Consider the following 22,542-nt stretch of genomic DNA (forward strand, 5'->3'; position numbering starts at 1 on the left):
ATGTCAACATCCGTGGTTTTGATATTGTAGCGGATGGTGTGTAGCAGCCAAAACTGAACAAAGTCAGGAGAACGTTCATAAAAGCCTGCACAAAAATGACCACATCCAACTTGCTGTTACTAGCTTCTAGTTTACCTCCGTTAAATGCCACAGATAGGCCATGTGGTACACTGATAATCTGAAACAACATCACTTCAGTACCTAATTCCACTCTAAGTGTCCCATAAACATAAAATGTAAATCTACAGAAATTCAGTAAATTAATTGTAAATTTCATCCAGGTCATTTTATTCCAGAACTATAACTACATTACTACCTGACAAACAGGGATTTTTGACTGACTGCAAATTCTAACTATTATGATTTTACTGTGGAAAAACATCAGAGTTCCACCTCTTCCTGAATAGTAGTGTTGATACAAAGAGGAACAATTCTCAGTGACTGAAGAAACTGGTTTATGGTTCTTACATCAGTCAGGCTTTGAGAGCTTCATTACCAAATACTGTAGATGACTAATCAAAACACAAAAACAAGTCAAATCTAATTACAGGAGATATTTCTGTTGAGTGGTTTCTGTAATTTGATGGAGGACCATAGTGACCAGATCACCAAAAGTCTTCTAATAACATGGTGTGCCTGTCTGCTAAAAGGTTTAAGCGAAGGATACTGTGTCTTTGCTTGAAGCTCAAAGCAGAAGCTTTAGGCCGACCCTAAGATTGTGAACTGGAACAACTTCTGGGTCAAGTGAGAAGGTACAATAAATTGAGTGGCTCCATAGTTGTGGTTAAGGAGATATGGGTTCCACTCTGGTCCTCTCATGCTTTTTACCAGCTCCCCAAAAGGCTGCGATCTTTCCCCATAACATTTCTTCTTCTATATCAACAACAGGTGTTCCTTAATTTAACAGTTCATCGAGCTCCTGAACCTTGCGAATGACGCCACCATGACTGGGGTCGTCTCTGAAGGTGAGGCGTGTGCATGTGTGTGGGAGGTTAAATAGGTGGTGACGTACAGAAAAACAACAGAAAGTGCACGCATGATCTATGCCCTTATCCCTTTAAAAATCCCAATCAACTGTGTCCACTTCGTTGAGTATTACATTCAACCCAAAACAAAACCACAATTAACCATAAATGGTCCAAGCAAAAGCATAATAAGTACTGATATACAGTACATAATGTTACCAAGGAGACTGGGGCCCGTGTTAGAAATCAAACTATGTTAGGCTGCTCACTGCAGCAGCTCCTAATGCAACAAATCTTCAATCTCCAGATTACATTAAGTGGATGTGGAGGACCTCAATCATTTATTGCATGCTATCAGAGTATGGACAGGCTAGTGGAGGCGTGGGAAACCATGCTGCTTCATATTTGATGCAAGTATTTGATGAAACGGAATCATTTAGGTGTTAAATAACACCAACAAACACAATGTTTGTCTGTACTGCAGCAGACCGACGTTTCTCTTATTTTTACAATTGATGATGAACCCGGTGGTGGAGAGTTGAGGAGTGAGATGACTGGTGAAGGCAATGTTTTTTGCAGAGCAGGGCTGTATCCAGTGAGCTCTGTGCACTTGCAGACCCTTTTATTCATATGTTGCTGGATTTAATTAAAATAAAAATAAAAAATACTGAAAACAATTAAAACTGCAGGTGGCCAAAAACAGACTTTTTCAACAAACTTGTGAATTGTGAATATATAATATAAAGTGAAGGTAAACCTGTCAGAAAGATCATAGTTTCATATGTGGCACACTATTTTGCATAGGCGTAGTTGACAGCAAGTCAAGTCTTGACCCTAACAAAGAGGGCACAGCAGAGGATACACTTCTTGTGGTAGCTGAAGAAGTTCAATCTGCCAAAACCAACAATGGTGAGCCTCACTTCCATAATGGAGTCCTACCACATTTTCACTGTTTTGGTACATCCACCATCACCCTAAGACCTGCATGACCCCAGGCCCTGAAGCGTGCGGAGAAGGTTATTATCTACCCCTCTCAGTCTGGATAGAAACAGTTTGAAGAATTGCCCTATGGCATGAGGCTGCCCTCTACGAAGACCAAAAACCCACACCACAAACACAGTTTCTACCTGAATTCTGTCAAATCCTCACCAACACTAGTGCATTGTTAATAAATGTCTATATTAATAGTTTTTTTCCCCTCAGACATTTAATGAGGTCTTACATAATGTGTTAATTACTGATTTATCATTCTGTGAATAACCTGTAACAACAATAACTAAATGCCACAAATAGTGTGACGGCATGATATCAATCATCTGCGTTGAAGTGAGCTTCAACACACCCGGTGTGAGTGACATGGGCTCTGTCACCTGAGCTTTGCCTCATGCTCCACATCTCCTCAGGCTGGAGCCACAGAGGTGTGACCTCCTGTGCTAAATCACATAACAGGAGGAAGCATAAACCTGCAAAAAGCCCTGAAGGAAGTAAGCGTCCGTGGAGCGAAAAAAGATCCTGAGCAGCATAAAAACACATGCACACACATTGTACCAGAGGTGCTAAATGACACACATGTACCTGTTCATCAGCACGCATATGGTGTGACTGGGCTGGCTCTCTTTCATCTGGCAGGCTTTCTCCACATCTTGGAAGTACTTCTCTGCTGTTTTAACGTCTCCAATCTGGCCAAGAACAAACCAGAGGCATCACATTAACAACTCCTCTTTGTGTGTGTATTAGGTGAGAGTATATTGTAAAATGGGCCGAGCATACTGTAAATAAATGTTATTACATGGTCTTCAAGACAAAACTGTCCCATTGCACCAGCAAACAATGTATACAGGAACATATCAAGGGATAACAATAATGACTATATATATATATATATATTATATATATATATATATATATATATATATATATATATATATATATATATATAGCGCAACACATCCATGTAGTCTGTTTGTGGTTTCACTCATCGACAACTGGTAATAATGCAACCAGCAGCAATGTGCCCACAAGAAGAGGGAAGATGAGTGCTAGCTAATAAACATGGATGTAAACAATGCAGTTTTCCGAATAACAAGAAAAACTGCTCCGCACTTTTGTTAGACCTTCAGGCTCCTCACAGTGCGTATTTGCTTTTGAATGCACTGCATTTACAATATTTGCTTTTGTGTGTTTAGAAAGAAAAGTCCCCAAGGGTGCATTTAAGTGACTAGCAGTTAAGAGCACTGAATTTGTATGAAACTATCTTGGCTGAGTGCAGAAGATGAGCATGTGTTAATAGGGCTCTGTGTAACAGTATTTTTTTCATATCAGTTGATATTGATAGTTATCGTGATACATATCAAAGTTGTTTTTTGTGCTTTCAAGAACCTGGCAAACCCATTTAGCTTAAGGAGTTTTTCACCTTTCATACCTTACAACTGCTTTCTTCTTCTTGTTACTGTTTGTGCTTGTGTGTTAATGTGTTTCCACCTCCTGTTGGTTCAGGTTTCTGTCACAACTTGTAAATCACAGATGTTTTAGCAAGGATCACCCTTTTGACCAATCAGAATAAACAACAATTTCTGCTTAATTAGAAAGCTTTGTAACATTTTTATTTATTGTTATTTGATGACTTTGACTATTTAAAGGGAGGTGCAAAGTGTAGCAGAGGGGAAAAAGTGATGCAAAGCTATTTCAGATCAGGGTGAGCAGGGCCGAGGAGAGAGGATTGATTCTGAGTCTCGTGTGAGCCAGCTTAAGTTCCACACTGTAACTTTTCTTCAGACTCTTCAAAGTGGTGAGCTTGACCTTCCTCCACACTTTAGGTTTGGGTGAAACGGACATATTAACAGCACATAACCATAATCACGCAACTATATAGTCAATATCGTAACATACATTTTTTATCATGGGTAGGAATTACTGACAATATTTATGCTATAAAATATGATGATGATATGATATAGCATGGACCTATGTGCTACCAAAAAAGTACAGTGTGCATAAAAACAAGTTGTACTACTCTGCTAAAAAACTTGCAATGCAATGCTCCCTGTTTTAGAGATGAGAAAGCTACTGTACCAGCACACGGCCCAAACAGCTGTTAGTAAGTGTTCAACATCTTAGTTCTCCCATTCACTATTTAATAAACTATTAGTGTGCATTATATATGTAGAGGAACAAGTAGATGTGCAAATCAGAGATGTCACAAGCCCAGAGCCATCAATGATCTAACCAACATTTATAGCTGGAAGTTCAAAGAGCTCAGTCAAAATTAGGAATGTCCCAGTGGTACTTTTGCTCCTAATTCCCATCACAGTGCTTTCAAGAAACATTTTGGAGAATTTATTATTTGCTGTTGCTTTCAAGTGTTTAATGAGGAAATTCGAAGCAGTCTGTCCTGCATAGTGCTATGTGGATAAAAGAAAGAGGAGGGGTGCATAACTCATTCTTAAACAACAGATCTTCTTATATTACATTTTTATTTTTGTACACATTAAACAAACAAGATACAATGTGTTAACTAGTCAGAATTGAGGCTACGTGTATTTATAAGTAGCTGATTCTCACTGCTTTAAGCTTTTGCACTATCCTATAATAACTGATTTGGAGACCCATTAATAATGCATCTATAGTATTACCTGCAAGAAGATGCGTCCGATGCCACTAAGCAGCTGAACTCTCTGCTGAGGTTCATACTGTATGATGGAGTAATAGGTCTCCACGGCCAGAATGTAGTCCTAAAAGAGAGGGAGAAACTGATTAAAGGAAAGAGAGTGAAGAATGGAGGGCAGTGGAAATAAAGACAGAAGTTAGTAGTGAGTGAGTTAAATAGTAGGAGACAGAGACAGGTGGAGGGCAGACAAGGTAAAAAAAAGAGTTAAGGAAGAGAGAGGGCATTAATCAAGCATATGGAGTATTAGCAGCGTGATGTGACCCTCCTCCCACCTCCACACTGCAGTGCTGCACATTGTTCACATGGTGACTGGACTGCTGAGCAGGGTTATGGGAAGAGGTCAGAGAGCGGTGTGTGCACACAGAGTGTGTGTACTGGGCATGTATGTGTGGATTACTGTAGAGTATTTAACAACTGCCTTGGCTCAGTTTTCACAATTGAGTTTCCACCTGAGTCAAACAACCTTCATAAAATGAGTTTAAAATAACTGATTGATGACTACACTGCATGTATGAATAACATATTCTAGTAAACTTCCGTACATTCTGACATTCAACAACAAAATTGTGACTGTGGAAAAATGTGGAGGTGGGTGAGATAGACTTTAAACTTTACCAGAATATTTTAAAATATCTTTATGTTAACACTTTAAATCGCAATAATATAATTCAACAATATCTTTTGGCCGATAAGTCACATACAAATCAAACACAATCAGTGATGAAAAATAATAAGCCTGGACACTGAATACTGCACAAAATAAACCAATTAAAGCTACATTGAGCATCTATAGCTAGTGCTAGCAAGAGACTGAAAGTCAATGCACTCTGTTCTGCCAGGCTACTCTCTCCCTGCTTCATTATTCTCTTCTGCTATGTGCTAAGCTCTGCAACACTATTCAGAGCCCTCATGTATTGGTCATTATCAATAACAATAAATAGGAAGCTGTAAAACTTCTAAATCAAACCAGAGGCCTCACTCAAAACTTTTAAAAGCAATTGTTACTACACTGCTGCCAGAATTGTTGTTTTGAGTCGGGGTCAGTGGGAGGCAAGGACAGAATCTCTCCACAATATGTGCATATTTCTAATAAAAATATTTGCTAAAAGTGATATACTGTAGCTTTAAGTTGGCAAAAATAAGAATATGAATGAAACGTTTCTTTCACAGTGTTTAAATGATCTTTTAAGTCATTAGTTTGGATTAGCATTGTGTCTGTTAGCTCAGACATTTCACCATGGTTGTTCTATTTGTATGTTCACTTGAGATGTTCATGTTATGGCATGTTGCAAATGGTTACTTATTATCGCCGATATTTTAGCACTGATATTATAAACAATAGGCGGCTGTAGCTCAGTCGGTAAGGCAGTCGCCTACGGACCACAGGGTTCGATCCCTGGTCCCGGCTATATATGTCGAAGTGTCTGTGGGCAAGTGTTTTAAAACAGTTTTCACTTACTGCTTTTAGAGTTTCAGGACAATGATGTGTAAACACTGTTTAATTGCATATCAATATGAAAAGTCTGATTAAACTATGCACTTTATGGGTAATTGAGACCCCAAGAATTTGAGACCCAAAGTTTCAAGAATCAGACTTTTCATTTTAATAGCAAAAAGTAATGAACGAAAACTTTATTTAATCAAAAACTATGTTCAAAAAATATGAACGTATATGTACTCGAAAATGTTGAGTATTGTGTATTTAAACTCAAACTGAGCCAAGGTAATTAAAAAAATACTGTAAATCGCCAGTAGATGGCACTGTGGTTCTCTCTTCAGTCTGATCCAAGTCCACTTCTCATCCTCCCTCTCTCCCTCCCTCTCTGTCGTTCTCTCGCTCACTGACCAAGAATCCAATTAGTGGTCAGTCTGGGGGGATTTCACTGTGAATCCTCCACCAGCCTGGCATCAGAGATCTCTGAGACTCTCTCACACTCGCACACTTTCTCATGCAGACACACATCCGGGCAGACTCAGACATGCATACAAGGACACATTCACACAACACACTGTGACACACAAACAATCTGATGACAACACACACGCGCTCACACACAAACACATACACCTCTACCTTCATCAGCAGTAGACAGTTGGCCATGGAGTACATGACCCGGCTCAGGCGAGACCTCCACAGCTTAAGAGATGCTAAAAAACAGGGAATGAAAAAGAAGAAGACAGACAGAGACACAGGTTTATTTCTTACAGTGCAATTTGCCATCTTATTCCCTTTTTGGGTGTCTCTCTAACGTTGCCCTTTTCCCCTGCATGCCTTCGAAATTTGCTTTAATTCCTCCATCCCTCTGATTACACCTCCCCTCTATCGCTCCCCCCTCCACACCAGGGTTTATTTTAAGGCGAGGTGGTGAGGAAGACACTGCGGCATACTCTTCTTTCCCTGTGCACCCAGTGGAAGAGCTTGTGTGCAGGCCTATTAGTATTCATTGCTGCACTTGTGTGTGTCTGTGCGTGTTGGAGAGAAGAGCTAATCACTCAGTGGGGGTCTGATGTGCGAAGGCAAGGCCCTGTGTTATTGACTTGACTGTTGACTGTCTGTGTGAGCAGAGAGAGGAGAGACAGAGGGCATGGCTATTATGCTGCTTTTAGAAAGGGGAGAAACTTGAAGAACCAGAGAACCCTCACACATATACTCGCACACATGTCACCCTGCCAGATTTTTCCAATTATAAGGAAACAACTTTGTACTGTATGTTTAGCTCAGCTTCAGCATGTGGCTTGTTGTTATTCACCCGATCACCTAGGTGATTAAATGGCTTCTGATTGCTTTATCGAAAGTGGACACACAACCTTTGAAAAAGTTGCTAAATTAGTGCTCGGTGGGGTAATAAACTTGTATAAAAAAAAAAAAAAAAAGAGTAGAAAAGATTGAGTCCATTAACATTAGGGTGTATGAAGGTGTGTCTAACTAACGGTGTATGGAGCTATGTCTAACTAAACCTTGTGAATTTCAGATGAGGGTGCCTGCCTATTTCCCCAGCATACTTATTCAGATGTGAGTGGATTGGATAGGATTGAGCTGTATTGATCTGCTTGGCATGAAGGGCTGGAGAGAGCATTTGATATTCAGTGCAAGTAGCAGAGTAGTGAGGTACTAAACACTTTTAGATCACTGCATTGGTGTATGTGTGTGGCTGAGAGACTGTGTATGTGTGTGTATGAATGAGGTATGCTGCAGTCTTATACCAGGTCTGTCTCTGCCTCAGAGCTTGTGTGTAAGCGTGTGTGTGTGTGTGTGTGTGTGTGTGTGTGTGTCTTACCCACTAGGGCCTATGACCTCACTCTCCACCCACAGTGTGATGCAGTCTGGGACTGAGGCCAAATGTCTGTGTGAGTGTGTGCATACCTTGCCTGTTCTCCTGTGTTAGGGTGATCATGGTGCCATCCTCAGCCAAGCCTTTCTCCAAGTTCTCCAGAATCTGTTAATAAGTGGAGAAGAAGAATTCTAAACTAGGGCCAAGTTGCTTTACTGCTAGTGCTGAAGGCTTTTCATGTGTGTATTAGATTCTGCATATTCAATAACTTTCAAATCCTTCCACATTTGGCTGTTTACACAGGTGGGCTTAAGGCTTTGTAAGGCTTGTGCTTTGGTGGGGTGTAGTTTTATTTTGTGAATGCTATATCTTTACATTTACTAAAGACTGTGTTTGTGTGTGTGTATACTTACAGCAAGGCAGACGGTTTTGAGACTGTGCAGGCGGTCCAGAGCCTCCTGGGGCTTGGCCAGGTACTGAGGAAGCTCAGCATGCAGCAGCCGCATGGAGAACGGTACCATGGAGCCTGGTTAGGAGGGAGGGACGATGGAAAAACAGCACAGGGTTGGAGAAAATGTGTGAGGAAAAGGGGAATATAAGAAACAGGGTGGGATGAGGACATAGCAAGAGAGAGAAAGAGAAAAAGAGAGAGAGAGAGAGAGAGAGAGAAAAGAAAGGGAAGGTGGAGAGAGACAGAAAGACACAGAGCGCGAGATGAGAATATAAACCCATCCACCCACACACAGACTGCACACAGCCCTGGAGGCAGGAACCTACAGATGGCATTGAGCTACGTATGGCTGCTTATTAAACCCTCTCATCTCTCTCTCTGTGTGCTGCACAGCTCCATCACTCATCTCTCTGCCTCATGCCTCTGTCTCTCTCTGCCTCTTCATCATTCACACTGTCTCACAGTGACTCACTCACTCACTTACACACACACACACACACACACAAATATCCCTTAGAAAGACCCTATATTCAGGTGAGTCCCAGGGCTTTCATCAGGGTCTCTTTGATATTGCAATCAGATCTGAAACTCTGCTCGCTGGTCCATCTTTTGCGGCTGCTTCTGCAAGCTCTGTTTCTATCGCTTATCTGTCTGCTTCTTCTTTCCAACTAGCCCATCTACAGTAGATACACACTCCTTTTCCCCCCATTTACCTCAGTGTCTGTATTGCTGCCCTCTGTTACATCATTTTGTCTTCCTGCTGACTGGACATTGCTCTCTCCAGCCTTGAGTCTTTATTTGGTTTCTCTTGAGGGTCAGCAAGTTTCATCAGCTTTAAATGAAGGCTTTTAATACCCTTACAGTGTCCCGTAAAATGAAGCGTTGGTGAAACTTTGTACACGAGAAGTGGAACAACCCATTAAACAAATACTACATTTAAATGATACCCTGTTACCAGGCCTGCACTTCTTTGAATGTTTGGGGCAAATGAAGTTAATCTAAATGGAACTGCCTCAATCAGGGGATCTGCTTTCTGTTGTTACTAGTGACATATTAATCATGTATTGGTAAGACACCATCAAGATATTTAAGAATCTGAGGAAAACCCTGTTTAATCTAAAAATAGAAAGCATATTATCATATTATCTAAAAAAGCACCATCCAACGGCGTACAATCCTCCTCTTCTGGAATTCAAAATGCTGGGTGCCACAAACAAACAGAACACATAGCTTAGAAGGCTAAAGGGACTGCTAGCTTGTAAATGTAAAAATGCATGTTCTAAAATATTCAAATTGATGGTGCGAATGATTTCTATGCATTGAAATGCTTTTTGCACATTTGTTGGACCTGTTTAACACAAGTGAATTCGGCTAAGATCTGTGTTTGATAAGGTAAAAAAAAAAAAAAAAGAATGGGCTTTTCTCAAAAAAGCAGGAAAGGTTAGCACTAGCCTATGAGAAAACTTCTGCATCTCAACTTTAATTTAGTGATCTTTACATGTCATATTTAATAACTGATAATAAATCATACAGCTTTAAAAAGAGCATGAATAAACTCTACTTTTTAAGCATGTGCCATACTGATCTTAATGTGTCTGAGGCGAAACTGGACTCAACTTTTTATTTGGCAAGCAAATTAATAACTGACAAACATTGATTGTTTCTTAAGCACTCAGTCGATCCTAATTCTTCAGAGAGCAATACACAGGCAGCTGTCTCTTAAGGTTGTCAGAGTGCAATCAAGGGTAACAGGTAGTCAATGCAACTGCTTGGCCGGAGAAATGTTCGACTTTTGATGCCAAGCTACACAACGCATGCCAGTTTGTCGGCGAACACCTTCCAGGGCACAAAGACTTTAATATTGAGCAATGGAAAGTCAATTGGTGCTATCTTAAGAAACTGTGCAGTGTAGCTTCAAGTTTGGTTTGTTTTATACAAGTGTATGTGAGTGTGTGTGTGTGTGTGTAAGTAGCTGTGTCTCTACTATTGCTTTCACTGTGGTAGCCCGAGGGGTGAAGCAGATCCAAAGTAATGGGAATACATTAGAGAGCAATTCATGCGGCGTAAAAAGAGGAAAAACAAAACCAAAGAACTGCTGGAGACAAGTGGAGTTGTTGGAGCTTCTCGATGATACAGTCTAATATCAAGCTCCTGGCAGAAACTTTCCTTTGAATATTTAATAGGACTGTGGTGGTATGCTTGTGTATCCTAAAAAAAACATGGGGAAAATGCTAAATCCTTTTAGAGAACAGGCTAATAACAAATTCAAAACTCACAGATAAGAGTTTCAGAGCAGCTTTTCAGCACCATCTACAACTATTCGAGCTACAGTCGCCTCTCAAAGAGAAAGAACAGCTTTCTCACATGTGAAATATGAAGAGAGATATCAAACAATGTCTAGGTTTACAGCACAAGAAATTGTATACAAAATTTTCTGTGATCAATACCAAAAGTGTGCCGCCTACACAAAGGTCAATAACTACCCAAAAAGGACAGATGGTGTTATAGTTTTAAACAAAGCTGAATATGTTTGTGCGCATATACCTCTCTTCCCAGGGTAAACAGTGGGGTAGTATTCGTAGTAGAGGTCTGGGTGATCCAGGTTGCCAAAGGGTTCAAACTCTAGCTCAGCATTTTGGAAGAGGTTCAGCTTGGTGAGCAGGGCCAGCCGCACAAACCAGAGCTGGAACACATACAAACACACTCTCCATTTGTAACACAAATATTTAGTGTGCAAAAGCAACACATAAAAAGAAGATGCATCATGCAAATCATCTTATGTCATTGGTCAAGGTAGCAGGAACCTCTGACAGTTATATATATATATATATATATATATATATATATATATATATATATTCCATGTAAATATAGTTTGTGTGTGTCATTTGACTGTTGAAATCAATAAGATTTGAATCTTATTTTTAGTCCTAAAATTAAAAACACATATTAATTTTAGTAAAAACCCCATTATGTAATAACATGTTGCAACACTGTAATAAAGTTACACAGTGCTATCATTTATATAATTGTTTTCTCATTTATACAATATAAAAAATAGAGCACTGCATTGTTAAACTGTTAGTAGGACATTACTTTTTTCCCTCCACTGAGGGATTTTATATACTTCCAGAACACGAGCACCTATTAATAAAAAAACTACAATAAATCATTTTAGACACAGACACCATGCGGCATTTGCCTGGCGCTACATTTCCTTTTACAAATACAGGAGTCTAATTGATGCACATAAAATACATCTAATCTATACAGTATGAATGTTTATTATGATGAAATTTAGGCAGTTGAAAGCTGTGTATTGTATTAATTAATTAATTTATAGACCAGATCTTTACACAGATGCAAAGAATGCTAATCCAAGCACACACTACTGATGAAACTTTGCAGACTAATCGAGAATCAGATTACAGTCTGGCCAGAGGGGTTCCAGCCTTGCAGAACTGGTTTTAAAGCTGCTGCCTGAATGATTACCGCCCCACAGCATTCGCACAAACATGAACTAATAACAAAATAACTGGGTCTACCATATCATATCATCATTTGGTCTGTTTACAGCCACGTTAGTTGCACAATTTATGCAGTTTTCAAGTATTCTAGGAGAATTATTAAGTTCATATGTAGTGTAATGTACTGTTCATCTTGGCTTCAATCCTTTCTAGCACCAACAGAAACACAAAGATAGAAAGGCTGCTAGAAAGACAGATGAATGGATGGATGAAGAGAAAGCCACTGGCATACTACCTGCAGTGAGTCGGCGGTGTGGGAGGTTGGCTGACCAGCCTTTCCATATCCTTGGCCATGAGCTGTCAGCAGCCGGCCCGTCAGATCTACTGCCGCCCGCCAGTTCTTGCTACTCTGCAAGGGAGAAAAGAAACAATATAACTGAAACAAATACTGGAACAGTTTTTTTTTTTTTTATCTCTATTGTGCTTACATGGGGAGTCCACATGTTCTGGAGCTTGTGATCATATCAAACAGCTCTAAAACAGCAATTTTTAATTTAGCCAACTGCAATTAAAATGGGCATTTTCACACTGTACATAATTCTGTGCATCTCTGGTCTGCGCTCAATATCACATTTGCCATACGGTTTTATCTGGGTTTTGTATTCTGCATGTAAAATGTATGCACTATGTATAGTCACGTGCAAAAGTTAGTACCCCTTTTTTTAGTTCTACGTTTTTGTGTAGAAACATAATTTAAAAAAATCATCTGTTCATAGCAAGTCTTAGTATTAGACAAATAAAAACTATTATTAAACTTTTTCACTGTGAAATTTTTATTTAACAAAAATGAAAAAAAAAAAAAAGAAAAGAAAAACAGCATGGGTGATACTAAGTACCTTCCCATAATTCAATAGCTTGGAGGTCCACCTTTAGCATCCGTAACTTAAAGTAATTGTTTCCTCTTTGACTTTATCAGTCTTACATCATTGTGGAGGAATTCTGGCCCATTCTTCTTTACTAAATAGCTTCATTTTATTGAAGTTTTTGGGCAGCTTTTGCACAGCTCTCCTTATATCTTATTTCTTTCAGCCACTCTGTTGTAGATTTACGGATGAGCTTTGGAACATTGTCGTGTTACATGTCCCAATTTCAAACAAGGCTTTAGTTTTTAGTTAGACAGATGGCATTACATTTGCCTTTGAATCCTCTGGTATAGAGGGGAGTTCACAGTCGACTCGATGACTAGAAGGTGCCCTGGTCCTGTGGCAGCAAAAAAAAAGGCCAATTCATCACCCCTTCACAGCTGTGCTAGTAGGTCAAAGGTCAAAAGTGAAAGGCTCTGCTTGATTTTCACTAAACATGGTGCTGGTCATTAAGGACAAATCAAATCAGTTTTCTTCTAATTGTGCTGTCATGGTCTTTAACATTTAACATGCTGCATGAGGCCTGTAGGCTTATTTTTTGTATTTCTCTGAGCACTGCATGGCCTAACCTAGGAGTGAATGTGCTGGAATGTGCAATGCTGAGAAGATTGGCAACTAAATGCTTTTCCCTTGTTTCTAAGTGTTGTCACTATAGAAACTCCAAATTGTTTGGAAATGGTTTTATAACCCTTTCCAAATTCGAGTGCAGCAACAACTGCTGCTGTAAAGACCATTGCTTAGAACTGTTCCTCTTGGCATTGTTTTAACTAACACCCGAATGCTCCAGACAAGCAAATTGCCAAACGTCTGCTTTTATGAAGGTCTGCAGACCTGCTGATGATCAGTTAATCAATGGCTGATGATTAGCAGCACTTGTCTGCAACTTCTACTCCTAAATCCTATGGAAGCAGTAAGGGGGTATTGCCCAGATTTTTATTTTTGGCTTAATTTTTTAAAAATACACATGGATGAACAAAATATTATTTTCTTATTCACCTCAGTTTCTATTTGCCTAATACTAAGACCTGTTATGATCAGATATATAGAGTCCAAAGGCCAGTTTACATAATAATTTTACTGTTTACCTGAATTTGTTTACAACCTGAGCGATCACGTGGTGGCTTGTTCTGTGCTGCAGTCTAAGTCTATTGATTAATTGATTTCCTGTTTGGTTTTTTTTAAAGAAAGGAAATGGTGAAAATAAATGCCCTTTACAAATTCCCAGAGATCAAGATATCCAACGAACAGTCCAAAATTTAGAAGCTGGAACAAGAGAATGTTCACCAAGTTATTTCCCAACTTTTTAACTCTAACGCTTTGGTTCAAATTTGGTATTCCTCGTTATAATTAAAAAGGTACCCTCCAATATCCCTATATTAAAATAGCTCTCTGCCTCTAGCTCAGGTTTCAGTTATAGCTATGTAGTTATAACAAGATGGCCAGGTGTTGTGATGTAACGTTTTTGATTTAAGATGAGGTCCTTGGATAAGATTTCTTTAGTTCAGATGATTTGATCTGAAGGACTTTTATAGTTCAGATTATGACATCTGGTTGCAACACAGACAGGCTTAAATCTTTATCTGCTTCTCCCAAAAATTGTTGCTTTTGGTTGGTCTGGTTATTTCTTTTATTTGCCATATTGCACCACTCTCTGATAAATTAACTGTTAAATATATAGAGATTTAGAAAACCAAATCTAATATAAAAAAAATTGATATAAATAATGTACTTCTTTTTTAATATTAACTTTAATAAAAATATATTACCACAAATCCTGATCAGATTTCTTGGTGGAAAAGTAGTGGAATGTAATAGCTTCTTCTGAAAGACAATGTAAAAAAACAAAAAAGCATGTGCCTTTTTAAGGTCTTGAATTTACAGCTTTACAGCTACTGCAAAATAGTGGGAGAGGATGTTCTTTTATCTTATATGACAGTTTCAACTCTAAGTTGATGTTAATGTCACTTCTAAAATTACAAAAGAAAATCCCCTACACACAGTATGAATTGAGGTGTGTGCTTAAATGCACAAGTGAAAGTGTGTGTCTACACCAGTGTGTAGAGCGATGCTGGAGGACAAAGGACCCACACATACACACAAAGACACACACACACACACACACACACACCTAAATATTAGCAGCATCTGCTTCCAAAGGAGGTGGTACAATAGGTAAGAGAGGGACAGAGGTGGGAGGGTGGTGGGGGGTGTATAGTTACCCCACCCCATCAAAACACATGACAAGGTCGGCTCGCTGATTGGGTTCTAAGTGCTGTGCCATTCATCACAGCCAGGGAGCTAATTAGGAGAGAGAGGGAAAGAGAGAGGGCTACTTTCTTTCTAGTCATTTTTATCTCAAAACTCATCATTCTTTTCCTCTTCCTTTCTCTGTCGTATCTTTTCTGTTTTGCACATTTATCCTCACTCTTTCCCTTCCTCCTCTTCTCAGTATCTCGCCATACTTTCCTTCCCTACACCATGATCGTTTCTGTTATCTATTCTCTGGTCCCCTCTCTTCCCGCTGATTCTTGTTTCTGTCTCTCTTCTCTTTCCATCGTCACTGTTTGATCCTCTATTATTTCTTCCTCATTCATCCCTCCCTCCTCTCCTTTCCTCTGTGCCAGTAGCTGCGCTGCCTCTGAATCTTCATTAGGGGGGGAAATGAAGCTGAAAACGAGGAGGCAGCCTGGATGGCCAAAAGCAGCTGCAGTCACTCACACACACATATCCTACAGTATGCTACAGTACACTGCTGCCCTGCCATAGGGCATAGGAAGACAGGTGTGCGACTGTGTGTTTCTAGATGTCTGTGTGAGATTGAGATACAGAGTAAGTAGGGACATGAGAACTGCCAGCAGTGGTGTACAGTAGCTGTGTTCCTGCACACACATACACAAAGCTGAGATAGGGCACAGAGGGATAAGGAGTTTCAACTGAGGATAAGCAGGATATGCATGGAAGAAACCTGCAGTGAAAGAGTGCAGAAGCCAAAGTTGGACAGAAAAGCACAAACTCTGCGCCAAAAGAGTTGGAAGAAGAAAAAAAGGGAGCAGCGTGGTAGCAGAGCGGAAAGCAGGAGATGAAATAAAGTGAGCTAAGGGCCAAGGGAGCTGCAGAGAGGCACCACAAGGAGCCAAAGTGATAATATCCCCACAAACTGTAGAAGTGAACTTCAGCTCGTGCTTTACATAACAATGCTGCATTGCGTCTATGTTTTCTTTATTGCTTTAATATTTTTACATGAGGTTTTATCATTATGTTCTGACCCAAACCCCTGCAAACTAAAGATTACAAACACTAAGTATAATAGAAGCAATGAGCTGAGCAGACAGCAGGCCTGCTGTGATGACTGTTAGCGACCAAGGGTCGAGGATCAGTCTTTATTAAAGTATGTTTAATGATTAGAATTGCTCTGGAGTAAGATAATGACAGGTGTTTCTGCTCAACTCATCTCAAATGGCTGGGGTCCGACTTTGTTGATAAAAAAAAAAATCTTAGAAGAGCTGAACTGTGTTTAAAAAGCTAATTTAACAATTAGGATGTAAGGGGTATTGTCTACAGCTTTTGATATACATTAGAGTTATATATTTCCACATAATAAATGGATCAGAACCTGCCGTTTGACTTGTTCTGTTTAGGGTTATCCTAGGCATAAATGGATTACATTCATTTCTGCAACAACTTTTTTATTTTTTCATATAAAACACAGAGATTAGAATACATACTTTGAGAAGTTGTGTATGCGTGAGTCAAACAGAGTATAGTAAAATGTTTTTTTTGGCATATCATTATCAAAATGTTCACACAATTGTAGAGAATGAGAAATTAAACTTGTGCTTGGCTGTTTAAACTGCCTCCCTAACACTGGCAGCTCAACCAAGTGGTAGACCCTGTTTTCTGACGAATCATAAAAATTTCATTTATTGTCTGATTTATGCCCTTCAACTAAAGTATGATTGTTAGAGTGTGTAGAAATTATATCTTTCATTTAGACCTTAACAACAAGCAACAAAGAACTAATTAATCTTGCTTTCTACATGTCATGTAAGCATGGGGAAAAAGTGCTATCAGAACAGCCCATATAAGATGCATTTCAACAACAGCCACACAGCAGTGGATAAACCACAGTGACCTGTGTTATCGTGATCATACTTGGTTACTGGGGCCACACTGTTTTATTAAGCGCCGACCAAACAGTTCTAGGGACTTAGTCTTAGGGCTTCCCCAAGGCCTTTTCTCTGGTTCCATTTGCTCTGCCAGTAGGAACAAAACAGTGATATAGGCTGGTTGACAGTTGGCATCCATTTATGTATTCTTACATTGATTTGTGGAGAGTCTGCAGGCTTTCAAAATATCCAATAAAATGCTAATTTTCAACTTTCCCTTCTGGTAAATGACAATAACTTGTCAAATTTAACTCAGACACCCGCTTTAATCTTACAAACTTACAAGTAAAATACTATGAACATAAGCCAGTGGTAAAGTTAAAATAAATAAATAAATAAATAAAACTGTTCGCGCCTCAGGAATGAGGATGAACATTGGTTGCTTACTTTCAGGGGCTGGGTTGTAGATAGCTGATGATGAAAAAATAAAGCTTAATAAAGTAACACTCCCACAACAAAATGCAACAAGTTGGAGCCTTTAGCACTGATCCCAGCTGCATGCCAGCGTTCCCTGGGGACATACAGGCCAGGCGTGCAGTAGGAAGCATGCAGTAGGCTGCTCCAATCATTAAGAAATGCCTGTCTCCCCTGCCACCTTTGCTTCATATCCATTTGGACAAACTGACAGCATCTTTTAAATCTAAACTATCATCCTTAAACTGGCAATTTTTTCCCCAGAAGAGACATAGAGCGGGGAGTTATACTAGAGCTGTGCAGCAGGCTGTCGAGATCACCACAATGCTAAAAAATTTGGGACAAATGTATAAACTTCATTCAAATGAACTGTCTACATATTAATGATCCAAATGGGGACTTTCTTACATGAAAAAATAGCTAAACCTAAAGCAGCTGACCTAGGAAAAAATTACAACAGCTTGAGCCTCCTCTCCATGCTTCATTGGCTCAGTGTCTGGCCAGTCAACATACATACAAACATGGTTCCTATTCAGCTGAGAAAATGGTTCAGAACAATGTTCTAAGACCTTCTATAGTTTGTAGTCCCTGCAGGCCAAAGACATGAAACAAGGAGTGATTCCAGTTATAGTTCTAAGAATTAGAAAAGGTTCCTTAGGTCAGAAAGTGCTTTATGTTGGTCTTTAGTGCCAGGGGATCACAAAAGAAATTAGGAGTTCACATCTGGGAACCATACATCTGTATAAATCTATATAAAATTTCAAAGCAAATGTACCCAACAGTAGTAAAGACATATCCCTAAAAATCTTGTAGCGCTAGAGGACAGGTCAGATAACCACTATAGTCAGTATGGACTATCCTTTAATGTGCATGAGTATTTTTCCAATGTGTCAGTCTGAAAGTGGTGAACAGAATGACAACCACTGAGTTTCACAAGACCTTTCAAATGCTTTATGCATGTCATTAATCCCATCATGCATACAAACCACACTGTTGCTGCTCAGGTTTGAATGATTGCCATTAACACAGAATGGGCAGTGGGAGGATAAAAAAAACAAAACAGAGGCTGATGGCGATTAATAATATAGCTTAACTCAAATGACTCCGCAATAAGGCATAATCAGATACCCCCAAATCAAATGATGAGGCATTACAGCGATGATTTATTGCCAGTAATATTAAATGAGAAACTGTCTATGGAGACTTACTGAAAGAACTGTGTTGGGATTGTGTAGGTATGTCTCTACTAAGATAGCCAAGAAAGGCCATTTTCTGTGGTTCACTGTTGCTTCTTTTTCAGGATAGGCGTGTAGTACATTTGCCTTTGATCCTGACCGAACAAAGACAAGAGGATGGAAATAACGGAGGAAAAAATCTGGTGGGACCACACTGGGTGGCAACAAAGCAGCACCCAAGATGGTTTCCAAATCAAGTACTCAAATCCAAGAGCCACTGAGGTGGAACTTGCAAGCAGAGGTCTGAGCAATGCACTTCCAGTCCTTTACTTTGATAATTTGACAGGTAAGCTAGAGTAACTCACAATAGATTTTTAACCGTCACCTACTGAGAGCATGTCCTATAGTAGGTTTGGGACAACAGAAAACAACGACAGTGAAAAGAATTTACAGGTCTCATTTCAACAAACAGTTACAATGTATCACACACTCCTACATACTTACATACACCCAGACAAACCTATGCAAGGAAAACATACACTCATTACATCCCACCCTCTCTCTTTTACACAAACACACACACATATAATTAGTCTCGTTGTGAGTTTAAAAGGGGTGAGGCTTCTTAATTGTGTTGAAGATCATAAGTTCAATGCCTGTTAGCTTTGGTGAATTAAAAAAAAAACACCCTGCATAACAAAGCTTGATGAACAAACGGACGCCCACTTGTTCTCTTCCATGACCCGAAGCCTCCAGGCAAATCAGACTTAAAAAGGCTTCCTCACACTAGCTTTAGTTAACAGAAGGAGCTCCCGTGCTACTTCAATTAAGTCCCAGTACTCTGGATCACACAGCGGGTTGATGGAAAAAAACATGAGTAATATGCTAAAAGTGTATGCCACTTATTGCGGCGGCTAACTTTTCTTTGATGCCTCTGTAGTTGGTCTACAGACACTTCAACAAGGGGATAGAATATTGCCCTCAAGCTGGAAGATGACCTGCTTCACTATAGTACTAATAAAACTTCACACAGTAGCCATTTTGTCTCCCATAGGCAATTGCTGGACAAACAGTACCATCAGGAGACGTTGAGATACAAACTGGCATAATACATTGTGTGAAGTCACTGTACCAGCTCATGGCTTGCAAGAGAACTCCACAAAGTACTCCCAAGGATGGTTCACAACTTCCAAGTTATAAGTAATGCTCCTCTGGGTAACATCCACCACTGATTGACTAGCAAGCTACTGGACAGACTTGATGACAACAGTAATAGCATGTATCACTTCCCTTTTGTGTTTTCTTCTCTCGGAGTACCGTGCTGAAGAAAAGTTCTGTCTTGGGCCTGATTCACATTCAAGTACTATCAAAGTACAGCACACACAATAAGTTTTCTCAGTGCAGAGAGACCTCAAGGTAATGATGCTTGATCTGGAAAAGAAAATTGCTCAATTATAATTTTTATCAATAACATTGTACTAACAAAAGTTTATCAGTGAATGCTGTAAAATGTGAGCTTGCACATGATTAAGATGTGTTGTCTAAATATATCTGACTCCTATAACTTAATGAGTCACCATAGCAACAACAAGTGTGTCCCAGCCATGTTCCTCACTTCTTAGTGGCCTACTGGAAACACTGCAGCTTGTGACACCTATCTGCAAATGCATTGCATTTCTGTATTTGGTTGCATTTTGTCTTTGTAGTATTTTGTTTTCTACACTGTGTTGTTAAAGTGATGAAGATGTTTTTTTATAAGTTGAACTGATTTGAGCTCTAAAGGCCACCATAGAGTTTAGGAATGTTCGGACAACTAATGTCCAATACCTGATTTTAACAGCCATCAGTTACTACACAATCATAGCTGTAAAGTTATAGGCTATGACAACAGTGAGCAGTGGCATTAGAAAAACTGGCATATACTTGGGTGGACTGGTCTACAGCATAGGAACATAAGTGACGTATGCTGTGATGTTTGCAGTGGAATACCACTAATAATCTGTATATGCATTATGATAACACACATTGTCATTTTCAGGTCTCACTTTTACTAGTTATCTTGATACAATTATTTTGAGTGTAATAATGAGGATGAACAGGAACCAACCCAAGAATGAAATTAAACCAAGAGCTAAATTGCTGAATTGTCTTTTCTTGTTATAACTGCTCTCTGTATAATAAATAAATAAATAAATAAATAAACAAACATAAAAAGAGGAAAATAACCAGAACTAAAAGGTAAAAAAAAGCCTTAGTCATGTTTAGTGAGTTTAAATAAATAATATACAAATATAAGAATTATCTCTGAAGGTGGTGGAACAACAGGCTAAACTCCACCCACCCTTTTACAACAGGTCTGAGCATATGGCTGCAGCCAGTATAAAGAGAGCAAGGTGAGAACAACATCCACTAAGGCTCAAACACGCCCTTCAGCACAATAAAGCTGACAGTGCATTACCCAGACCTCCGTTTGCAAGTGTAACTGGTGGCGGAAATGACAGCTATGTAAAAAGGTTATGATAATGACAAGTAAAGGTTACAGCAATGATATCAAAGTGCGACGCAGCTGCTGTGTCGTTGCAGTGATTATGGGGGTATGTCTGTCTGACCCAGCCAAAGTGGGTCTCTGCCTTTCCTGCACTCTCTCTAGCACACACACACACACACACACACACACACACACACACACACACCACACACACACACACACACACACACACACACACGCTGGCCCAGGGCCCAGACGGCATCACACAGTGGGAGGAAAGAGAAGTTAGAGTCTCCAGCGGGAAGTACAGAGGGAACAGAAAGAGAGATAGAGACAGATGAAGAAGGAGGGAAAGAGGGTAGAGAAGGAGAGAAGGGGGTGATTGCTAATGAGAGAGACAGATGAGGCCATCCTAGGGTGGTGCTGAGCCAGAGACTAGCCCACTGCTGACCACACCACAGCAGGGAGAGAGATGAAACAGAGGTCACTGAGAAGACATAGAGAGAAGCAGAGGGAAGGCCAGTAGAGCAAACAGTTCATAAAACATCCAAACCAAAAAACTAACATTTTGTATAACCCATAATAATTTCAGGCCTTTGAGAGTTTCTCCTCCCAATGTGCATCTTACTGCACACACAAGTTACACGTGATCCAGCAAACTAAATCACTGGCCTTAATCAATATGTTGTTCACAATGCACAAAAACATTGCTTCAAGCTACAGTTACTAGTAAAAACACACCATTAATGGCTTCAGTGATCCAAACTCATTCAACAGCACTGCCAGCACTGTGATGATATTTGCTTCTAAAGGATTTTGAGTGAGATTTGCCCTTCTAACCAATCAAAGAGGGCCAATTATTTCAGCTTGATGTTAAGACCAGATGTCAGCAAACAAGTTGGCAGTACAATTTCATCAGTAGGAATGTGGTGGTCAAAACTGTAAAATAGGATCTAAAAATCAGAATGGTCCTTTCCATAAGGATACTAAAACTAAACAGTCCACCCAGTCCAAATGTTGTGATTGACATACATTGTGTTTAATTGACTGACAAGCAAAATCAAATGCATTATCAATACCTTGTGGGAAAATAACCTAGAAATTAGTATTATATGGAACACTGTAACCTTAGTTTCAAGAAATATGTCAGTTTTATAGCTATGTTAATGTCACGTCAGGATAAACCTGTTACCTTAAACGTATGATGACTTTTATATAGTCCCTTAAAATATCATGAAACCAGAGTTCACAGGGCTGTGACCCAAGTGTTTTCCAAAAGATGTACTGAGGATATTTCTACAGATAGTTCTGAGCAGTGCCTTACAGTAATTGGTAAATGGTCTGTACTTATATGGCACTTTTCTACCTACTGGTACCCAAAACGCTTTACACTGCTTCTTATTCACCCATTCACACTCAATCACACACACCAATGGTGGAGCTGCTATGCAGCTGGCTAACACTTACCCGGCAAGTGTTGGCCAGCTGCATAGCAGCAACAACTAAGTTGGGGTTCTGTGTCTTGCTCAAGGACACTTCCACATTCACCAAATG

At 39.6% G+C, this 22,542-nt stretch overlaps 1 protein-coding gene across 2 annotated transcripts in view; it reads right to left on the minus strand.

Annotated features, from left to right (window-relative positions):
• Nucleotides 1-22,542, minus strand: part of trappc12 (trafficking protein particle complex subunit 12) — a 35,019-nt gene that overhangs the window by 3,577 nt on the left and 8,900 nt on the right. For both annotated transcript variants that reach the window (XM_067478653.1, XM_067478654.1), the window contains exons 4-10: nt 12,118-12,231; nt 10,900-11,038; nt 8,318-8,430; nt 7,997-8,069; nt 6,707-6,780; nt 4,598-4,696; nt 2,541-2,644 (exon numbers count right to left, since the gene is read on the minus strand). In XM_067478653.1, coding sequence (XP_067334754.1) covers nt 2,541-2,644; nt 4,598-4,696; nt 6,707-6,780; nt 7,997-8,069; nt 8,318-8,430; nt 10,900-11,038; nt 12,118-12,231 — 716 coding nt within the window. The remainder of the gene's footprint in view (nt 1-2,540; nt 2,645-4,597; nt 4,697-6,706; nt 6,781-7,996; nt 8,070-8,317; nt 8,431-10,899; nt 11,039-12,117; nt 12,232-22,542) is intronic.

This window comes from Channa argus, chromosome 16, assembly GCF_033026475.1.
Source record: "Channa argus isolate prfri chromosome 16, Channa argus male v1.0, whole genome shotgun sequence".
NCBI classification, from domain to species: domain Eukaryota; kingdom Metazoa; phylum Chordata; class Actinopteri; order Anabantiformes; family Channidae; genus Channa; species Channa argus.